The sequence below is a fragment of the Lampris incognitus genome, chromosome 2, assembly GCF_029633865.1.
Source record: "Lampris incognitus isolate fLamInc1 chromosome 2, fLamInc1.hap2, whole genome shotgun sequence".
In the NCBI taxonomy this organism is placed as follows: domain Eukaryota; kingdom Metazoa; phylum Chordata; class Actinopteri; order Lampriformes; family Lampridae; genus Lampris; species Lampris incognitus.
In genome coordinates, this window is record NC_079212.1 from 49,718,132 (window position 1) to 49,739,901 (window position 21,770).

General features: G+C 48.9%; 1 protein-coding gene across 2 annotated transcripts; it reads left to right on the top strand.

Annotated features, from left to right (window-relative positions):
* The first annotated feature begins 9,915 nt into the window (after positions 1–9,915).
* On the top strand, positions 9,916–21,549 carry LOC130107237 (cytochrome c oxidase subunit 4 isoform 2, mitochondrial). 2 transcript variants are annotated; one of them, XM_056273736.1, is made up of 5 exons: positions 9,916–10,073; positions 19,116–19,218; positions 19,706–19,870; positions 20,311–20,442; positions 21,112–21,549. In XM_056273736.1, the coding sequence occupies exons 2-5, from the start codon at positions 19,116–19,118 to the stop codon at positions 21,243–21,245; spliced, it is 534 nt and encodes a 177-aa protein (XP_056129711.1). In that variant the 5' UTR covers positions 9,916–10,073; the 3' UTR covers positions 21,246–21,549. The 2 variants fall into 2 exon arrangements, with proteins under 2 accessions (XP_056129711.1, XP_056129710.1); XM_056273735.1 differs by lacking the exon at positions 9,916–10,073 and adding an exon at positions 11,770–12,042.
* The last annotated feature ends 221 nt before the right edge of the window (positions 21,550–21,770 follow it).

Sequence of the window (21,770 nt, forward strand, 5' to 3'; positions counted from 1 at the left end):
ATACACCTATCCCCACCAAATACCCTACACCAGTCCATACACCTGTCTACACCTATCCACACCAAATGCCCTACACCAGTCCATACACCTGTCCACACCAAATACCCTACACCAGTCCATACACCTATCCACACCAAATACCCTACACCAGTCCATACACATATCCCCACTACCTATCCCTACACCAGTCCATACACCTATCCCCACCATATATCCTTACACCTATCCCCACCACATATCCCTACACCAGTCCATACACCTATCCCCACCACATATCCCGACACCAGTCCATACACCTATCCCCACCATATTTCCCTACACCAGTCCATACACCTATCCCCACCACATTCCCCTAAACCAGTCCATACACCTATCCCCACCACATTTCCCTACACCAGTCCATACACATATCCCCGCCACATATCCCTACACCAGTCCATAGACCTATCCCCACCACATATCCCTACACCAGTCCATACACCTATCCCCACCACATATCCCTACACCAGTCCATAGACCTATCCTCGCCACATATCCCCACTGGCAATGCCACAACCTGGAAAGTAATTGTGCATACATTATGTGTATGCACAACTATGTGTATGCTGTGTATGTTGCATAGTTGTGTGTGTGTGTGTGTGTGTGTGTGTGTGTGTGTGTGTGTGTGTGTGTGTGTGTGTGTGTGTGTGTGTGTGTGTGTGCAGGTTCTCCGAGAGGAATCTCTCCACAGTGCTGGACTGTGATCCCCTCCACTTGTCAGGTGGCCGTAGAAGCAAAGCAGGAAGTGCAGCCAGTCACATCTAGACTGGAGTGAGAGCGAGTGGAGGCGCTGCAGCATGCGCGTGATTTAGCATTTTCATAAAATGTGCGCAGACTGGTTGTTATACAGCAGCAGCTCGGGTTGTGTATCATTTATGCAGAAATAAGCCTTCGATCACAGCGTATCATAACTCCTTTCATCCTCAGTCATGCACCAGCACCCGCTTTGAACCGGCGCCAGTAAGGGGGTGAGGGCACAGCCCCCCCCCCCCACACACACTGCAACACAAAGCAACAGGGCAGAATATGGCAGCAGGCGGGGGGGGGCGGGGGGTTGAGAAGAGAGGAGGAAGAGGGGCATCATTAGCCTGGGAGTGATGGGAGTCTGACCCACTTACCCACAATGCCTCGGGAGTTTGAAGCGAAGGGGATGGACAAAATTATGCAAACTCTCGTCAGAAACACACAACACACACACACAAACACACACACACACACACACACACACACACACACACACACACACACACACACACACACACACACACAACACAGTCATGCTCTGCCAAGGTTCAGGGAGCCAGAAGAAGAAAGGGGCTCTAGAGGAAGGCCAAATCCAGCAAGCATGGGCATGAACAGCTTAGGCAGGGGGCAGACATGGGCAGGTCCAAGTCTGAGGGCATGTGATATCACACACACACACACACACACACACACACACACACACACACACACACACACACACACACACACGGTTCTTATACGTTCTTGACCTACATTCCCCGTGCCAGAGGAATTAAGGGTTCATTACAGATACGTCCCCATGAGTGACAAGTGAGAGTCGTGCCATCTCTCTGTCTCTCTCCTTCTCTCTCTCCCTCTCTCTGTCCCTCTCTCCCTCTTTATCTCCCTCTCTCTGTCCCTCTCTCTCTCTCTCTCTCCCTCTTTCTCGCTCTCTCCCCCCTCTCTCCCTCTCTCTCCCTCTCTCTCTCTCTCTCCCTCTCGCCCTCTCTCTCCCTCTCTCTCTCTCTCTCCCTCTCTCTCTCTCTCTCTCTCCCTCTCTCCCTCCCTCACCCTCCTCTCGCTCTCTCTCTCCCTCCCTCACCCCCCTCTCGCTCTCTCTCTCCCTCTCTCTCCCTCTCTCTCGCTCTCTCTCTCCCTCTCTCTCCCTCTCTCTCTCTCCCTCTCGCTCTCTCTCTCTCCCTCTCTGTCTCTCTCCCTCTCTCCCTCTCTCCCTCCCTCACCCCCTCTTGCTCTCTCTCTCGCTTTCTCTCTCCCTCTCTCTGTCCCTCTCTCTCTCTCTCTCCCTCTCTCTGTCCCCCCCCCTCTCTCTCTCCCTCTCTCTGTCCCTCTCTCTCTCTCTCTCTCCCTCTCTCTGTCCCTCTCTCTCTCTCTCTCCCTCTCTCTGTCCCTCTCCCCCCTCTCGCTCTCTCTCTCCCTCTCTCTGTCCCTCTCTCTCTTTCTCTCGCTCTCTCTCGCTCTCTTTCCCTCTCTCTCGCCCTCTCTCTCCCTCTCCTTCTCCCTGTCTCTCCCTGTCTCTCTCCCTCTTCCTCTCTCTCCCTCTCTCCCCCTCTCTCTCTCTTCCTCTCTCTCTCTCTCTCTCTCTCTCTCTCTCTCTCTCTCTCTCTCTCTCTCTCTCTCTCTCTCTCTCTCTCTCTCTCTCTCTCTCTCTTTCTCTCTCTCACACTTCGCTGGACGAGTCTGACAGTGTTTCAGACAGGAAGTTGAGATTCTGCCGCAGGATCCATACACTCGTTCACTGGAACCATGGTGGAAACACAAGAAGCGTGTTACCGGAACACTCCTTCCCCTGCAGGGTGAGATGACGTCATTAAAGGGACAATGCGCTCATTTAAACACACGGAGAGGAAAGAGCAAGGCAGCTATCTCACCGACACCGAGCTGCTGTCAGTGTGGTGTCAGTGTGGTGTCAGTGGGCGGTGGGCTTCACCGGCCTCTTGTCAGTTGGGATACATGTTGCAGAACGCTGGTTCAGGATGCTCCGTTGGGCCCGCTTGGCGGTTGGCGGAGGCGTGCCGCCAGACTGACCCCGAGCCGGCGCTCGGTGGGATGAGTCCCCCCCTCCAGTCTTCATCCCTGCATTTTATTGTCAGAACCCGAGGCCAGCGTGGAGGCTGCACGCAGCATTCCCTCTGGAGACATGGAGCCACATCCCCAAATCTGCTGGGACAAGAAGAGGCCTGGGGAGGCGGGGGGAGGGGGGCTCAAAGCGGGTTTGGAGAGGAGAACAATGGGGACAGGAGCGAGAAAGGACAAAAGGTATCAGAGCGTGTGTGTGTGTGTGGGGGGGTCCTTGTCATGGTTATCTTTAATTTACATAAGTAAATTAGGGACATGTGTTATACTGACTGAGCACATGTGTGTGTGTGTGTGTGTGTGTGTGTGTGTGTGTGTGTGTGTGTGTGTGTGTGTGTGTGTGTGTGTGTGTGTGTGTGTGTGTGTGTGTGCATTGTAACGTTGTGAAAAGGCCTAACGGACACAGTATCTGAGTCACATGTCCGAGGAATAAAGTCGTAAGATTTTCATTTTTTTTCCTGGGAAATTAAAATACTTAACAAATCTGTCTCTCGGTCTGTCAGCACTCAGATACCACTGACAGAGAAACATCTAGAACATGCTGATGGCCTGGCCAGGCCTGGCCTCCTGGCCCGGCCTCCTGGCCCGGCCTCCTGGCCCGGCCTCCTGGCCCGGCCTCCTGGCCCGGCCTCCTGGCCCGGCCTCCTGGCCCGGCCTGGCTCTGCAGCTGTGTGTGTGGTTGTGATGCTGCATTAGAAGCAGATTTGAGCAGTATCATGACAGATTAACAGCTCGTTACTCCACCCCGATCTACATATACACACCACCTAACGCCTCTAGACTCCACCATGCTCTTTTGTCCTCAGTCAGTAAGGTCCTCAGTCAGTAAGGTCCTCAGTCAGTAAGGTCGCCAGTCAGTAAGGACATCAGTCAGTAAGGTCCTCAGTCAGTAAGGTCCTCAGTCAGTAAGGTCGCCAGTCAGTAAGGTCATCAGTCAGTAAGGTCCTCAGTCAGTAAGGTCATCAGTCAGTAAGGTCGTCAGTCAGTAAGGTCGCCAGTCAGTAAGGTCCTCAGTCAGTAAGGTCGCCAGTCAGTAAGGTCATCAGTCAGTAAGGTCATCAGTAAGTAAGGTCCTCAGTCAGTAAGGTCATCAGTCAGTAAGGTCACCAGTCAGTAAGGTCGCCAATCAGTAAGGTCGCCAGTCAGTAAGGTCATCAGTCAGTAAGGTCGCCAGTCAGTAAGGTCATTAGTCAGTAAGGTCACCAGTCAGTAAGGTCATCAGTCAGTAAGGTCATCAGCTAGCCTGCAGGACCCACACACGTCATCCACCTCTAAGGGGAACTTCTGTTAGTACAGGTGGTACCTGGATCTCTGTCAGACTCAACTCATGACATGTTACTTGTGGTTTTACTAAACCGATGAATAAACTGATGAATAAACTGATGAATAAACTGATTAATAAACGCGGTTAATGGAAAACGGAACCTTTGATTAGTTTTGGTCTTCGAGCAACACCCTCTTTCCATAAATGTTAATTTTAAGATTTACTACTTCTCTGATTACGCTTCGTCATTTTTTGACTGATTCTTACTCAGATATCAGGTTCAGCTACTGCCATCTAGTGGACACATATATAATTCCATCAAATCTTACTTTATTCAGACGCATAGATAGAGGTCCACATTAAAGAGAAATATATTACACAGAACAACACAAAAATATAGCTTATATATATATATACGTGTGTGTGCGTGTGTGTGTGTGTGTGTGTGTGTGTGTGTGTGTGTGTGTGTGTGTGTGTGTGTGTGTGTGTGTATATGTGTGCGTGAGAATTACAATTAGGACCTTAACTAGGCTGAATTCATTTGTATTAATGCTGAAGTCCATAGACATTAAGCACTGACTGAAAAATAAATAACTTCTAGAAACACATCAAATCCAATATGCACGAGTTTTTGTTTTGTTTTTTGTTTTTTCTCGTTGCAGCGCAAGACCCGTGTGAGGTTTGTTTAGTCTGACCATGGTAGCCCAGACCATTAGAACAGACCTGGAGATAATTTAGCGGTGTGGGAAGCAACACCTCTTCGCGCCCTGTGCTCACAGTGTAGGTACGTTCCGCAGCACACAGGCTCTGGTGTGAAGACCCTCGTGCGGTTAGAGGACTACTCACGGACGCCCAGGTCGACCAAACAACCTCACCCACTTGCCCCTGCATTTAAGCAAGGCACATCAGGCAGCACCGTCCTAAATCTCCATTAACATAGATCCACGTTTGGGCGGCACGGTGGCCCAGTGGTCAGCCCTGTTGCCTCACAGCAAGAAGGTCCTGGGTTCGAACCCCGGGCCGTGCCAGGTCCTTTCTGTGTGGAGTTTGCATGTTCTCCCCGTGTCTGTGTGGGTCTCCTCCGGGTCCTCCGGTTTCCTCCCACCATCAAAAAGACATGCATGTTAGGGTTCATACTCCTGCCTGTGCCCCTGAGCAAGGTAATGGAAAGAAGAACTGGAGTTGGTCCCCGGGTACTGCAGCTGCCCACTGCTCCTGTACAATGGGATGGGTTACATGCAGAGAACTCATTCATTGTAACCAAAAACAGCTGAACAATGACAAAACAAAGAGGCGTTCTGGCTTTGTTCTAATGGCCTAGTTGGCTACCAAACTAAGACAGCCACTAAGAATGCAGGCATCTTCCTTCATCTCACAAATATTTCAGTGAATTAGGCCCACAAGACCTCCAGAAGGCTCAAACGTGAGTTGTGGCATCCCAGACCCCCCCCCCCAACCCAACCCAACCCTATTCCCATATTCAACACCGTCCATCTACCACTATACTGCGTGTTACTTTGAAAAGCTGCCCCCAGCACCATAAGGGCCCACCCAGTAACTAAACCCCCTGGCATCCTTAATGCATGCTCAGTGGCACTGGTTCATACGGGCCTCCTCGGTGTCCGCCTACATACCTTACTATCAGCAGGATCTACGATACCGAACACCAATTTTCCAGCAGAAAGGTCTTAGTCGGTTTGTAGCCAAATCAACTAAGACCTGTTTCAACCGGTCTAACATGAGCCCCTTGACTCGGCTACCAACTCTGCATTCTTTGAAATCTTCCTCTCAATGGTTACCTCAGCGGTGTCTTCAAACGAAGTTGTTAATTTGATTAAATATACTATGCACTCCTCCTCTGAGTACAAGACCATATCAGGTCGCAGGGTATCGGACTCAGTTATCAGTGGGACCTGTAGCTACGTGCCAACATCTGGTAGCAAATGTCAAGTTCCTCGCCCTCCCCCATTTACCAAGGTTATGACTGTGTGCCTGTCCTGTGACATTCTGGCACCCCCGCACAAAACCAACTGTTCTGTTTTCTTTACTAAGAGGCCGAATTAACTTCCGAACTTAACATTTGAGAACTTTATCATGACACCAAGTGTAGCAACCCTGTGCTAAACTAACAACACAGCCTTACAAAACGTGCATAAATGTAGCTGTGCCTGCACGCAATTGACAACTTGGATCTTCACCTACCTCCTGGTTAAGGTTTTGTGGTGTTGGAAGTACATTGTAGGTTGCTCCAATAATAAATTCAATGTGGCTTACCTCCATGGTCCACAAATATCACCAACATCTTCCTCCTCTACACTGTCCTAATTTTTCCACTGACCTTGTTTTGCATGTGAAACTGCTGTGCTTACGCCCAACACGTTAACTTGCACAACTCTGCATCTGTTTTTCTATGAGCATGTTTGCAGTCTGACTTTAAACTTCTCCTGGATCACCACCTTGTGGTGGAGAAGCTTGCATGTACCAATAATCCCAAGAGCTATGCTGTCCAGAGCTTGGCTCCTGGTAGGGTCACACAACGCGGATAGGTCAAGGGGGAGGTTCCAGATGAAGCATGAACCAACAAAGACCTCAGCGGTGGAACTGGTGGAAGATGTCTCCAGGTCACAATGGCAGTGAAGGGGCATCCGGGTGGCGTTGCTATCAACACGGTGATTGCCGTTACCTCCGGCTTGGTCGGGCGTCCCTAAAGACACAACTGGCCGTGCCTGCGGGTGGGAAGCCGGATGTGGGTATGTGTCCTGGTCGCTGCGCTAGCGCCTTCTCTGGTCGGTCGGGGCGCCTGTTCGTGGGGGAGGGGGAACTGGGGGGGGGGTAGCGTGATCCCCCCCACGCGCTACGTCCCCCTTGTGAAACTCCTCACTGTCAGGTGAAAAGAAGCGGCTGGCGACTCTACATGTATGGGGGGGATTCCCCCCCAAAAAAACGGCAGTGAAGGTGGATCAAGGCTGCAACAGAAGGTGGTCCCCGATCGTCTTGGTTCTCTATGCCACTGGACTCTGGCCACCCCCTGCCAAGGACTGTGTGGTGGCTGCAGGCACATCAGCCACTACGCATAAAAAGCTGTCACGCACAGGTGTGCTCCTGCAAGGATACCCGCAAAGGCCTAGAAGGAGGACAGTCATACTCGACCCCAGGTGACCGCCGATGACACCGACTTTAAAAACGAGCACATGAACAGCTTTTTGTGCTACTCGCTATCAGGGTAATGCCCTCTACTTTCCTCGGGTGCTGCGCCGACTGACAAACGAAGGGAAAGTAAGTGAATATGTCCAGCTCACTGGATGTTCTCAAGGGTTGTGTCATATCAGCAATGTTTATCAGTGATGCAGCTGTGCTCTGCCAATACAGTGGTAATACAGGGAAAAACAAGCTGTGGCTTGTGCTTTGAGACGGGAAGATGGCGGCGCAAATTCACGTTGGCGGAGGCCTCGCCCAGGACCGTCCATGCAGTGTCTTTGTCCACGTCTGCGTGTAAGTTTGTCTTCGTTTGATGGCTGCGAGAGCTGGCGGTGGATCAGCTGGGAGTGTTTGGTCTGCTGCGTCCTGTGGGCCCAGGGACCGCGGCCTGGCCTGGAGCTGTGCCCAAAGAGGTAACACCGAGGGCGGTCTGACAGGACGCGGGGCAGGCTGGAAGCGGGGTAAGCTAAGCTAACCGCTAGCCCTTGCAGACCGGCGGTTCTGATAACACCGAGGGCGGTCTGGTGGCGGCCTCGCCTAGCCTTGACTGTGTTTTTAGTGTCGTCGTGTGGAGTGCGGGAAGGTGTGTTGAAGGTGTCTGGCTGGGAGAGCTGGCGTTGGATCGGCTGAGGGAGCCTGGTCTGTTGCATCGTGTAGGCACATGGACCACGGCCCTGACCGAGGGCGGCCTGACAGGACGCGGAAGAGGGGGCAGGTTAAGCTAACTGCTAGCCCATGCAGACCGGCAGTTCCGACAGTCATCCCGGCTGGGGTTCGTTCTCCTGGACAGTGGCTTTGTTTTTTCAGTTTAGATATGTGTGTTAGTTTGGATATGTGTGTTCTTGTACCTTTTGGATGTGTTTTTGTCATTGTGTTGCACTGCTGTGGGCTGGGGGAAATGATGTTTCATTTCATTTCATGTGCACAAGTGCATGAAATGAAACGACAAATAAAGTGTTTCGGATTCTGATTCTGATTCTGGTTCTGATTCTGAAGTCACTTTCGAGATAAAAATCCTCTCACCTTTGCCCAAGTTTGAAGGCTTTGCTGCTGGATGTGTCCACCGGTGACAGATATGCGGTGCTGCAGGTGAGCCATGGTAACACTGGTTAGGAAACATAGCAAGCGTTATAACCTTGACTTTGAGCCTGTGACACAGCTGGTTATAACCTCTGTGCAGCGTGACAGGTGACAGGACGTTGTACCGGCCAACAGAAAGAGAAGCCAGACTTTCAGTGAAACACATAACTGAATTTGTTTGAGCAACAGGAAGTTCAGTTTAACGATCCTGAGACTAAACAGGCTTTTTTTAGTTGTGGCAGTGCATGCACACACGCACGCACACACGCACGCACACACACACACACACACACACACACACACACACACACACACACACACACACACACACACACACACACAAGCATTCGTTGGTTACTTGAACAGATGTCAGCGTTACGTTTTGCTCATCCAAATTCACCCCAGGCCCACCTCCAGGAAGAGCTATGAGGACAGATCACCCAGACAGTGAGACACAACTCACGATCCCAAAGTCAAACATGCTCATCGTACAGTCAAACACGTCCTCTCGCTTAATCAACACGGAGGAATCAACCCTGTGAAACAACAAATCTCAGATCACCGATAACTCTAGAGAGACAGCCTGACCGACAGAAAGAAAGACAAAACAATACGGACAGGGAGCAAAGAACGCAGAAAGAAAGGAGTCAAAACCAGCGGGGAATCTGGAGCATGAGAGAGGAACAAGCAAGTGAGTGTGTCAGAGAAGGATCCGCCGGAGCAGGAACGGGTTAAGAGCATCTTGGGAAGCTGCCACAGCCAACCAGCGTTCAGTCCGGGCTCTGCTATCGAGGGAATGCTGTCAGAGGCCTGTCCTTAGACCACCCTTGTCAGTCTCCTCCCTCTCTCCTCCCTCTTCCCCACATTCTCTGCTGGACTGCTGGTTGACCTGTGGAGCTCTTACCACTGCCTCCTCCTCCGCCACCACCACCAGTAAACAGTCAGCCAGCCAGCCAGCCAGCCAGCCAGCCAGTCAGCCAGCCAGCCAGTCAGCCAGCCAGCCAGCCAGCCAGCCAGCCAGTCGGGCTCACAGCCCAGCAGCTATGGGGTGAGGCGGACCTGGTGCAAAGCTACACTTGGGCCGTGTGGCGATGTGGGCTTGAGAGGGCAAAATGTGGTCCCTCACGTAGAAAATGCTGAAACCCACACATGTTCTTGACACATTGACATATAGTCGTCCACCCCCCCCCTCCCCCCGTCCTTATTTAACCTTACCCAAAGTGGTACTGTTTCTCTGTTTCTGTTCCCAGGCCTGCTTCCTTCTGGTTTGTCAGAAAGGTGAGAAAAGCAAAGCAGATCAGAAAGCAGATCAGAAAGCAGACCAGAAAGAAGACCAGAAAGAAGACCAGAAGTGTGAGCAGAGACGAGGGAAAGAAAATAAGAGAAAAAGAGAGCATGTGGCAGACATGTCTCACGGGTCTCTTTGGTTGTTTTCTTGCACCGTTTTAGTCTGTCTCCCAACATTAACTCCCCCCCTCGCCCTCCCCTCCCCTCTCTGAAACACACCAGTTGGTTCCTGGTCCAGTGCTGTGTGACGTTGGTGAAAAGGGGGGAGACAGAATAAAGATCCTGCTTGTCTGGCGCTTTGGGGGCGTTTGCATTGACCCGTCTTGCTCTTCAGTCTTGATTTTTTCCCTGTTTTTCCTCCTGCAGCGACTGCTTTCTCGGGACTACCGTGAGTATCTGAACTGTTTAGAACTTCCATTAACTAAGGCTTTAATAAGGAGGCGGTGAAAGGGGTGAGGAATAGACCCCCCCCCAACCCTGACCCACCACCCCCCTGCAGGGACCGTGGCGGACGTGCAGAAATGATACAGGGCACTGACACAGATCTAGCAGACAGGAGACTCCTGGAGTTTCACTTTAGCTGATATGCAGCAGCTGCATGGGTATGGGAAGCTGCAGCAACACTATGTGACAAGACAGGAGGGCGGAGAGTCCATGGTACACTGTTTATACTTGGATAATAACACAACCCTGCACGCCATAGAGCTGTTTTCTCCGGCTTCACTGGCGTAGCGTTGGGCAAAACAGAGCCTGCAGAAACGGCACGACTAGCTCTTTGCAAATCGTAGGCTTTCTTTCTGCCACAAGCTGAATAAATGATCAGCGGGAGGCATAACCGACTTTCACAACTCCACACTTGCTTACAACCTTTGCTCCTCGTAGAGATGAACCATGCCGCCTGTGTCGCCTTACTTTTCTTTGTTTGTAGAAAGGAGGAAAGTGCATCCCAGTCAGGAGGTCATTAGGGACGAGCGGACTGCTTTTCTGTTGACGAACTGCCAATATCCTCCATTTTTATCTGCCTGTGTGCGCGTGCATGTGTGCTACAAGGAGACCGGAAGAACATGACAGAGTCGAAAGCAATGCAAATAAAACACCGTAGGCTCGAAACACCGGGCACTATTCCTATAGGCATCTCACGCCGTTCAGTCAGGTTCGGCATCAAACCTTCGATACCACAAGGACACAAATTCTGTCTTTGCTCGTGTTTTATTTGGTCATCAAAATTCCTGGCCGCCTTATTAGCAGATGAATAACAGCTATTTATGGAGCTTTTTCCACATTTAAATGGGTTTTATTTCAAAGCCAAATACCAGTCTATAAAGCACGAGGTGTGGCTGTACCCTACTAGAGCCACTGTGACCTCAGTTATCCCCGGATCGTTATTCACAGTTTATATCGCTTCTGCAGCCATTAAAATTATAAGCTCATGTTTAGAGATAAGACTTAAATGTTGAACACAAATATTAAGGAAGACAAATATAACGCTAGCACGCTCCACTGAGTATACCGTAATGTGCAATTGTGCGTTTGATATTGTAGCGAATTCGGGGGGCAGTCTGGGGGACCGTCACCACAGCCGGGACGCGAACCCGCGTCTCCCGCTCCGCAAGCGACAACATTACCCAGTCGACTAAAGGGTCTGACTTGTTAACCAAGGACCAACTTGTCAACTTATCCATGCACGCTAGAATATGTTGTTAATAATAGTGCAATGAAAATGAGCTGCAAATTGGCAACACAACGCAATAACAAACACAGTAACAGTGTGGACGTGGTGCATGCTGGGTAACAAGTTTGTGGTGGTTGTATTCCCGAGTCACAGATCACCATAGTGTAACCAGGTTAAAATTAATGTTTTTATTTTATTTTGTTTGAGCATGAAATATCTCCAAATCCTGTCTGTGTGCTGTTATTTGTGTTTACTACACTTTATTTTATGTCATTATTTACTTTTATGTATGTTTTATAATGACCGTCATATACATGTACTGTCGCTTTAAGAGAGAGGCCTTGTGGGTACACGGAAGAGGGAACGCGGGAGAGGCCGTTTTTGTTTTGTGGGAGGAGTCTCAAGCAGCGATCGAGCCGAGCCACGCGTGTTTTTTTACGGTAGGACAGTTTTGCTGGTTAAGGAGAACGTAACCCTGAGTATCCCTGTAAGAAGATACTGCAAGCTGTGGGATAAAATACTTGTTTATCCTTTCTTACATCGGAGTCCCGTGGACGGTTTCTCCTTCTAATGCACACGAGTGAAGTCCGGGCAGTGGTTGAACTTCGACCCCCACGTCCGTAGGAAACACCGCTCCCGCTGGAGGACTGGACGTTTGTCGAAGGGTTTGAAACCAAAATAAATGGTAAGGTGGGCCAAATAGAGTCCTGTGTGTCCCCCCTCCTTCTTTGATCATGATGATGATGATGATGAGAGACTGAGGGCCCCCCACAACACCTGGGGCCCCACCCAACTAGAACACAACGCAGAGCTAATGATGAGAGTGACGGGCATGCAGCAGGCTGACCAGCATAGAACAGCATAGGACTGCCCCCGTTACAATTGTCAGTCAGTCCCTGCTGTTTAAGGAGACGTGAAGACTGCTGGTGAAACGTTCCCCTAGATAAGCTGTTCTTCATGTGCAGTCTGTAGTTTTTACAAGGCACACACTGCGATGTGGTCTCAGACAAGAGTCCTAGCAGGACAAGAGAGAGAGAGGGGGGGGGTTAGACACTAGCACAGGGGCTCGCCAAACAAGTTCACTTAAAAACCTTTATAAAGACCCAAACCCACTTGCAATTAAGTCAGGCAGCTGCAGCATGCCCTCGAGACCCAGGGGCAAACAACTGAAGTCCGCTGGTGCGCAAATCCCGATCCCGCCAAACCATGACCAAGACCAGGAAGCTCGCCTCATGGCGGCGGGGGAACGTTAGAGCAGAGGAGACTCGCTTGTTCTTCCCTTATTAAGAAACGCTACCGGGGCGTCCGGGTAGCGTGGCGGTCTGTTCCGTTGCCTACCAACACGGGATCGCCAGCTCGAAGCCCCGTGTTGCCTCCGGCTTGGTCGGGCGCCCCCTACAGACACAATTGGCCGTGTCTGCGGGTGGGAAGCCGGATGTCGGTATATGTCCTGGTCGCTGCACTAGCACCTCCTCTGGTCGGATCCAGCTTGGATCCTACTCCGGATAAGTCAACCTCGACAGTATCCAGAACAAAAGCGGCCAAAACCACCTTGGCTTTTATTAGAGATCTTCATTTGATGGATGTGTGGAGACAAATGCGCCCTCAAACCAGAGACTACTCCTTCTGTTCCGGCCCCCATAACTCTCATACCAGGATTAACCTTTTTCTGTTGTCCACGCAGCTAATTTATATAGAACAGTAGAATCGGAAAAGCTATCTGGATCCCTGCCGGATCATTCACCTTTGACCCTGTCTACATTGATGCCAGAAGAATCAACTATATGGACAGCGTTTGAACGCTACCCTTCTTCAAAAACCAGATTTCTGAGAGTTTATTAGGGACCAGATAGAGATAATCTGTCAGACAAACTGTGCCTCTTCTCCCAATAGGTTTACATTATGGGACACGCTATATAAGAGCTTATTGAAGGGGACAAATGATCTCCTCTACAAAATGTATTAACAAGAAATACATGGCAGAAGTAGAAGAATTGGAAGGAGAAATTTTGAAAGTTCCAACAGTCTGGGTCCAAGGAATTATTCCAATCACTGGTAAACAAAGAGCTCAAATACAATACATCACATATTGAAAAGCAATTTAAAAAACTAAACAAAGATAATATGAGCTGGGAGACAAGGCACACAGAATTTTGTCCTGGCAACAGAGAACAGAGGAAAGCTTAAGCACAATTTTTTTTGTGACCCCCCCCCCTTTTCTCCCCAATTGTACCTGTCCAATTACCCCCCTCTTCCGAGCCGTCCCGGTCTCTGCTCCACCCCCTCTGCCGACCCGGGAGGGCTGCAGACTACCACATGCCTCCTCCCATACATGTGGAGTCGCCAGCCGCTTCTTTTCACCTGACAGTGAGGAGTTTCGCCAGGGGAACGTAGCGCGTGGGAGCATCACGCTGTTCCCCCCAGCTACCCCTCCCCCCCGAACAGGCGCCCCGCCCGACCAGAGGAGGCGCTAGTGCAGCGACCAGGACACATACCCACATCCGGCTTCCTACCCTCAGACACGGCCAATTGTGTCTGTAGGGATGCCCGACCAAGCCGGAGGTAACACGGGGATTCGAACAGGCGTTGGTAGGCTTAAGGACAATTAATTGAATTCAAACTGAAATGGGTTCAGTCTCATATGATCCAATGGAAATGAATGACACATTTAAACCGTTTCATACAAATTTATATACATCAGAATCTCCAGAAGGCCCGACAAAAACTGACGAATTTCTGTCCACCATCCAATTGCCCAAACTTGGGCAAGAAGACCAGATTAATCTTGATCTCCCCCTTCACACTAAGAAATTGAAAAGGCCCTGGGCTCTTTACAATCACCAGGAAAAGACAGTTACCCCCCTGAATTTTACATAGAATTTAAGGATCTACTCATCCCCCTAATCATGGATGTAATTAACTTAGCATCTAGAATTGAAATTCTTCCCCCGAATCATTCTCTACCGCCACTGTGATTCACAAAAAAATAGAGACCCATTTAAGTGATCTTCAATTCGACCTATTTCATTATTAAATTCAGACTATAATTTGAACTCTAAAGCCCCAGCTCACAGGCTTGGCCAATATTTACCACAATTAATACATCCAGACCAGAGTGGCTTTATTCTGAAATGCTGGTCAGCTAACAATTTATGTAGGCTCTTTAATATGATCCACCTAACAAAATCTAAAACTGGGCCCTGTATAGCTGTAGCTGTAGATGATGAAAGGCCTTCGATAGGCTGTAGTGGTTGCATTTATTTAAAGTCTGGGCCAAGTTTGGGTTTGGCCAGTTTTGTATTAATTGGGTAAAAACCCTTTATCATGAACCCCGGGAGAAAAACACCATTAACAGACAGATCTCGACAGCGTTTCCCCTGAGTAGATCGAGTCGACAGGGATGCCCTTTGTCTCCAGGACTGAGCCCCTAGCCGCAGCAGTTAGACACGATCCTGATATAAAGGATTTCAAAGTAGGGCAAGCAAATCATAAAATTAATATCCTGACAGATGACGTAATTCTGTACATAACAGACCCTGCAACTCCCTCGCCAAATTACAGACTCTATTAAACGCTTATGATGTTTCAGGACTTTCAGGATAGAACTGGGGGAAAAAAAATGAAATTATTCCACTAACGAATTTTGATTACACCGAGTTCCAGCAAACAAGCCTATTCAAGTGGCTTCCGAATGGTATAAAATATCTTGGAATAACTGTAGATAATGACCTTAAACATTTGCACAAACTTAATTACCTCCCAGTGCTCAGTAGAATTGAAGATGCTCTATATAGGTGGAAGAGTTTGCCCATTACTGTAATAGGTAGAATTAACTGTGTGAAAATGATTACAGTACTGAGGTTACAGTATCTTTTCCCATCCTTGCCCATTCCATTACCCAAAACTTTCTTTAAAGCCCTCAGAAAACATGTGGGACAATTTATATAGAATTGTAAAGTGCCCAGGTTATCTATAGACAAATTAACATGGGATTATAGATTAGGGGGCCTTCAATTACCCAGCTGTAAACATTATTTGCCAGCTCAAATGCGATTTATTTCATCCTTTTATGAGGGCGACAGTGTCCCCTCCTGGATACAAATTAGATTGCATTCCCTGAAAGAAAAGGTATCCGGTGATTTTATTTATAAGTGGAACTCCAACATTATATCCAGCAGGACAGACAATCCTATTTTAAAGCATTTGATTAAAATATGGCGTGAGACTCATGCAAGTCTTGGACTGGAAATGTGACTATCACCAAAAACACCTCTGAGACAAAATGAAGAAGAAGAAGAAGAAGACACTTTATTTGTCATTGTACATACACAGAACGAAATTCATTCTCTGCATTTAACCCATCCTAGATGTGTAGCTGGGAGTAGTGGGCAGCCGCCATGCAGCACCCGGGGACCAACTCCTCTTATTTCTTCCTATTGCCTTGGTCTGGGGCACAAGCAGGAGTATTAACCCTAACGTGCATGTCTTTGATGGTGGGAGGAAACCGGAGCACCCGGAGGAAACCATGCAGACACGGAACATGCAAACTCCACACAGAAAGGACCTGGGATGGCCTGGGGTTTGAACCCAGGACCTTCTTGCTGTGAGGCAACAGTGCTAACCACTGCACCACCGTGCCACCCCAACTCATACCCATAACTCTAAACAACAAGATTCTGGAGACTTGGCATCATAAAGGGATCCAGCATTCGGGAGACTGCTACAAAAAACTTACTTCTCATGTCCTTTGGACAACTGAAGAGGAAATACGGCTTGTCCAACAAGACGTTCTTCTGCTATCTTCAGTTAAGATCTTTTCTTAGAACCAACCTGGGCCCTGGAATGGCTTTACCTGTACCTGCTGATGTGGAGAAACTACTTCATGAGGGAAATGTATACAAATTTATTTCTAAAATGCAAAATGTATATGCAAGATGTAAAATGTGCTGAATGAGGGCCCAAAGCCAGGTCTGCACAAATCTCGAGCGAGATGGGAATCAGATCGGAACATAGCAATTGATGAACAACTCTGGTTGATTTATGTTAAGGCAGTTTGTCAGCTACCATTAATGCCCAGTACACACCGGTTCACATACCTCCCCCCACAGAAACTACATAAATCCACACCTGAATTGTCAGAAATGTGCTCAGATGTGGTATAGAGGCCGGCTCCTTCCTGCTCCGTACCCTTTTGTTACTACTTCTACGACACCTTGACCAAGATCACAGGCATTACCTTCCCATTAGAGCCTGAGCTCTGCTTACTGGGGAATTTCACAAGTGTCAATAGATTCTCACTTTATGTGTGGCCAGGAAATGCATAACAGTGACTTGGTAATCTGATTCCCCTCTCCTCATTGATGGATGGTCTTTGGAAATGAGCAGTTGTACTCCTCTTGAAGTCATATAGCCTTAGAAAAGGATACAAGACCTTTTCTGAAAATTTGGCGGCCTTACCTAGAGTACATGGGCACATCTCTGACGTCACCATAAGGATGTGATCGTGTGTGGTGAGCCGGAAGGCCTGTAAAGGATGTAACAATGTGCAGTGTCTCTGTATTTCACTCTATGCGCTGACCCCCCCCCCCCCCGTCTTCCGTTTAGAGGAAGGGGAGGAAATTTGGGTTTCTTTTGGTGTTTTGTGTTCTGTATGGTTGTTCAAATGGGTCTGAAAATGAAAAATAAAATATTCCCCAAAAGAAAAACGGAGAGGGAGGGGTGACTTTTGACAATAGTGTGAAGTGAGGAAGTATTTTAGCTTTCACCATGAATAAAAGCCCCTATTCCTGCAGACTGACTGTCTCTGGCTGAAAGAAGAGCCACAGGACCTGTGAAGTTCTCAGACCGGTGGAACAAAACAAAACACCACACATCATCAATACGTCGCCTCGTTAAAACAACGGCTGGACACATTAGACACCTTCGTGTTGTAACAGGCCAAAATTACCACCAAGAACACAACTCTTAAACACGGCTTTTAAATCTTTTCAATTTTAGATTTAATTTCATTTTTTTTTTCTTATTTTTTTTTTTTCCACAGGCAGGACAGTGCAAAATTAGGGAAAATTTTATATTTCAAAGCGGATTAAAAGGAAGGTGAGAAAAAGAAGAAGCTTTTTTGAACGGTGTAGGATCACAACTTTTTTATGCTTTTGTGAAGCATTTTGTCACCGTGTTTGAGAAGCGCCATATGAATAAAGCTTTGGTCACTTTAACCTGCTCACAAAACCCCAGCTGAAGCTAGAACACGTCACTTTGTGTGTGTGTGTGTGTGTGTGTGTGTGTGTGTGTGTGTGTGTGTGTGTGTGTGTGTGTGTGTGTGTGTGTGTGTGTGTGTATGTGTGTTTTGAAGGGACCTCTGGTTTGTTTTGTGCCGCCTGTGGGGAACGGGGCTGGTGGGGCTCATCCATTCACAGCCTCCTCCTCCTGCTCCTTCTCCTCCTCCTCATTCTTCTTCTCCTCCTCCTGTTCATTCTCCTCCTGCTCCTCCTTCTGAGGATGCCATTGCCACTGCCCTGCACTTTGCTCTGACCTTGAACTTAACAACACATACATCCGGGTGCTGTTTATAGATTACAGCTCTGCTTTCAACACTATCATCCCCGCCAAACTAACCACCAGACTCCCTTGGCCTCAACCCCTCCCTCTGTAACTGGACCCTGGACTTTCTGGCCAACAGACCTCAGTCTGTTAGGTTAGGTGACCACACCTCCTCCACCCTGACCCTCAGCACAGGTGCCCCTCAAGGCTGTGTTCTGAGCCCCCTCCTTTTCTCCCTCTTTACCCACGACTGCCTGCCAACTCACTCTTCAAATGTTATAGTTCAGTTTGCAGATGACACCACAGTCATTGGCCGTATCACCAACAATGATGAGACGACCTACAGGGACGAGATTCAGCACTTCACATCATGATGTACAAGGACAAAGGAGCTGATTGTGGACTTCAGGAGGTCTAGAAGCTGCAGTCACTCCCCCATACACATCAATGGGGTGGAAGTGGAGTGTGTTTCCAGCTTTAAATTCCTTGGAGTCCACATCAGTAAGGACCTCTCTTGGACATCAAACACCCAGGCCCTTGTGAAAAAGGCCCAACAACGCCTGCATTTCCTGAGGAGGCTGAGGAGCGCCCGTCTACCCGCCAAAATTCTCACCAACTTCTACCACTGCACCATAGAGAGCATCCTGACCATCTGCATCTCAGTGTGGTACGGCAACTGCACCTCAGTAGACCAGAAAGCTCTGCAGCGGGTCGTCAAGGCGGCCCAGCATATCACCGGTACCCGGCTCCCAACCATAAAAGACATTTATCACAAACGCTGCCTTCGAAGGGGGCTGAGCATCAGCAGAGATCCCACCCACCCCAACCATGGACTGTTCTCCCCCCTGTGCTCTGGGAGGCGCTACAGGAGCCCCAGAGCCCGCACTACCAGGCTCAAAAACAGCTTCTTTCCCCAAGCTGTTACCCACCTGAACCTGGCCACCCACTGAATGTCTGTAGATATTTTCAAATATTTTGTGCTCTTGCTCTTTTTTTAACTTATTGTTAGCTTTTTTTGGTCTTCATGTGTGTATATATCTTATACTGGTCTTGCACTGTTTGGTGAAGCCACAGCCCTCATTTCATTTTTAACATGTGCCTGCACATTGTTTTTAAGGACAATACATTGAATTGAATTGTTCTCCTTCTGCTTGCTTATTCTCCTCCTCCTGTTCCTTCTCCTCCTCCTCCTCCTCCCCCCACTCCTCCGGCTCTCAGATGCTCCGCTTGGCGGCAGGTCACATGAGGGGCGCCCTGGCGAGGCGCGTGCCCGTGGCTCCGGTCAACACCAGCCTGAGAGCAAAGCACGACCACGGTCACGGTGGGCAAACCCCGACAAACTGCTGTATATCTCTTTAGAGACAAGAAAAGAAAAGAAAAGAAGGGGAAAGAAAAGAAAAGAAGGGAAAAGAAGGGAAAAGGGGAAAGAAAAGCTAACAACATTTGAACCAGTAGATGGCGCAGCTGTCTTATGTAAATTAAGGTTAATGCAAGACGCATTGAAACCATAACGCTCGCTTGTTTAGATGGACGTCATGTTCTAAGCTGCTGCACCTCTACGAATCATTATTTGGGAAAGCGGATCGATGATCTAATATAAACTGGGACAGGAGTTCTTTATCAGTGTCTAGCCCTAACCAGTCTGAATTTAGACATCCCTTTTGACATCCATGAGATTCAGGATACGTGGTCATTGGTTGGACCATTAGACGAGAGGGAAGATTACCGTAACCTGTGATATTTTAAGCAACAATGTTTTAAGGCTGGATTCATGGGAGATTGTTCAACATTGTAATGTTTTGATGTAGAGGTGACAGAGGTGGTGGACATGTCTCGTCCTCTGTACTGGGACCGTTTGGACATCCCTCTGCCGGACAAACCCTACAAAGATGCCCTGAGTGACACGGAAAAGAGCCTGAAGCAGAAGGAGAAGGGGCCGTGGACCCAGCTTTCCAAAGAGGAGAAGATCGCCTGTGGGTTCCACAGCAGGCCTGTCCCACCCGTACACACATGCTGCACAGCCCAGTTTGCAGTGGACAACATCTCAGCTCAGCAGTCCCACTCTGACACTACGACCACTCTTCACTGAGATTACACCAGCTAGCTTTTAGACATGTTGGGAATAGTAAACATCATGACACGCTTAAGCCTAAAGTCAAGACCGGTTCAATTCTGTCTCACATGTTTTTTTGGTTTAGTGTGGCTATGTGTTGTTTTTATGCTCAAGGCTTCTTAGCCTGTTGGAGAATAGACAGCGCAAGGCAGTGCACGAAGGGATAGCTGAACAAGAAATCCATTGTTCATTTTATGCATCACCCCTTTGTCCCATCCTCCCTCATTTGTCTCCTCATCCCTCCCTTTGTCTCTCTCTCTCTCTCTCTCTCCTGTTCTCCCCTGCCTCGCCTGCCTGCAGTGTACAGACTGATGTTCTGCCGAACCTACCCGGAGATGAAGCAGACCACACAGGAGTGGAAGACTGTCATCGGGGGGGTCCTTATTTTCCTTGGATTTACTGGCCTGATCGTCATCTGGCAGGCACACTACGGTAATTCTCCTTGGCTTTTTTTTTTTAATCCATCGCTTCAGTCATTGTTGGACAACACAAAGCAGACGATCTTCACTGACGAGCCCTGACTTCTCAACTGCTCTTTATGCCACCTTCTCTGTTGAGAATCTGTCGGAAATTCATGGAAGGATGGCGAATGTTGGAGAGAATATCGAGCTGATCTAGAAACGTTGAAAAATTTCCAGGCATTTTGGTGTAGTACTGGCTCTGTGATGGCCCTGTGATGGGGAGACTCCCTGGACAGGGTGTTGGGGAGACACCCTGTCCAGGGAGTCTCCCCGCCTGCCGCCCAGTGATTGCTGGGATAGGCTCCAGCATCCCCGCGACCCTGAGAGCAGGAGAAGTGGTTTTGATGGATGGCTGGATGGCTGGATGGTGTAGTACTGTATAACCAGAGGCATAAAACTGAAAGGCCGATCCCATCTCTGGTTATTTATGATTTCCCATACATCTAAGGAGACGTTTTCCCTCGTCCATCCTCTCGTCACTTGTTTCATACCCCCGTCTTCCACCTGGCATGGACAAACACAAAACCAAACTGTTTGACTTTTAACTTTTCCACTGACAAAAGCCTCCAAAAAAATGGGTATATATTGACCCCATCACACAGATCATTAAAGGGCCGTGTCTTTCTCTTGTTTCCCGTAGTCTACCCAGCCCATCCTAGGACCTTCGATGAAGAGTGGCAGGCCAAGCAGTTGAAAAGGATGCTGGACATGAGGGTCAACCCTATTGAGGGCTTTGCTGCTAAATGGGACTACGAGAAGGGCCAATGGAAGTAGAGAGGAGGTGGGCCCACAGGTGGAGTGGCATGGAGCTGGGCCTATCACCTGTCAACGCATGCCTACGTGTTGGACTGTGTGACGTAACCATTTTAAGTTTCCCTCAGGGGCAAGTCTAGGATCAGCTCGAGCGTTGTATTATAAGTGTAAAATCACTAGGGTAGCCATCTAAGACCAAGTCAGGGTAACTTAACTTCACCGCCGGCTTGATGGAGAGAGTCTGTCGTCCCACCACAGCTGTGTCCTGTCATGGTGATAAGCGTCCATCCTGTTATAATTACCCAATAAACAGTTGTGCTTACTCTTCTGTTTGCCTCTTTGTCTCGGTCCCTGAGAATGTGCACTGATGCAAATTGTGTGCTTAATCAGCAGCAGCTATTGAGCTCGTTTCTTAAGCAACATAAGCAAATAGTGCTTGGATCTTTATTCAGCTGCAAAGCCCATGAAGGAAAATGAAGTTTGTCAGATGGTTTTGATGAAGTGCAACATGCACCGTTGGGTCCGACTGGTGAGAAGACAGCGGTG

Bases quoted from the DNA above. Each gene is read 5' to 3' on its own strand.
- LOC130107237 (XM_056273735.1), top strand. The intron at 19,871-20,310 runs GTGGGTTCCACA...GCCTGCCTGCAG, and splicing joins CAAAGAGGAGAAGATCGCCT to TGTACAGACTGATGTTCTGC. The intron at 20,443-21,111 runs GTAATTCTCCTT...TGTTTCCCGTAG, and splicing joins CATCTGGCAGGCACACTACG to TCTACCCAGCCCATCCTAGG.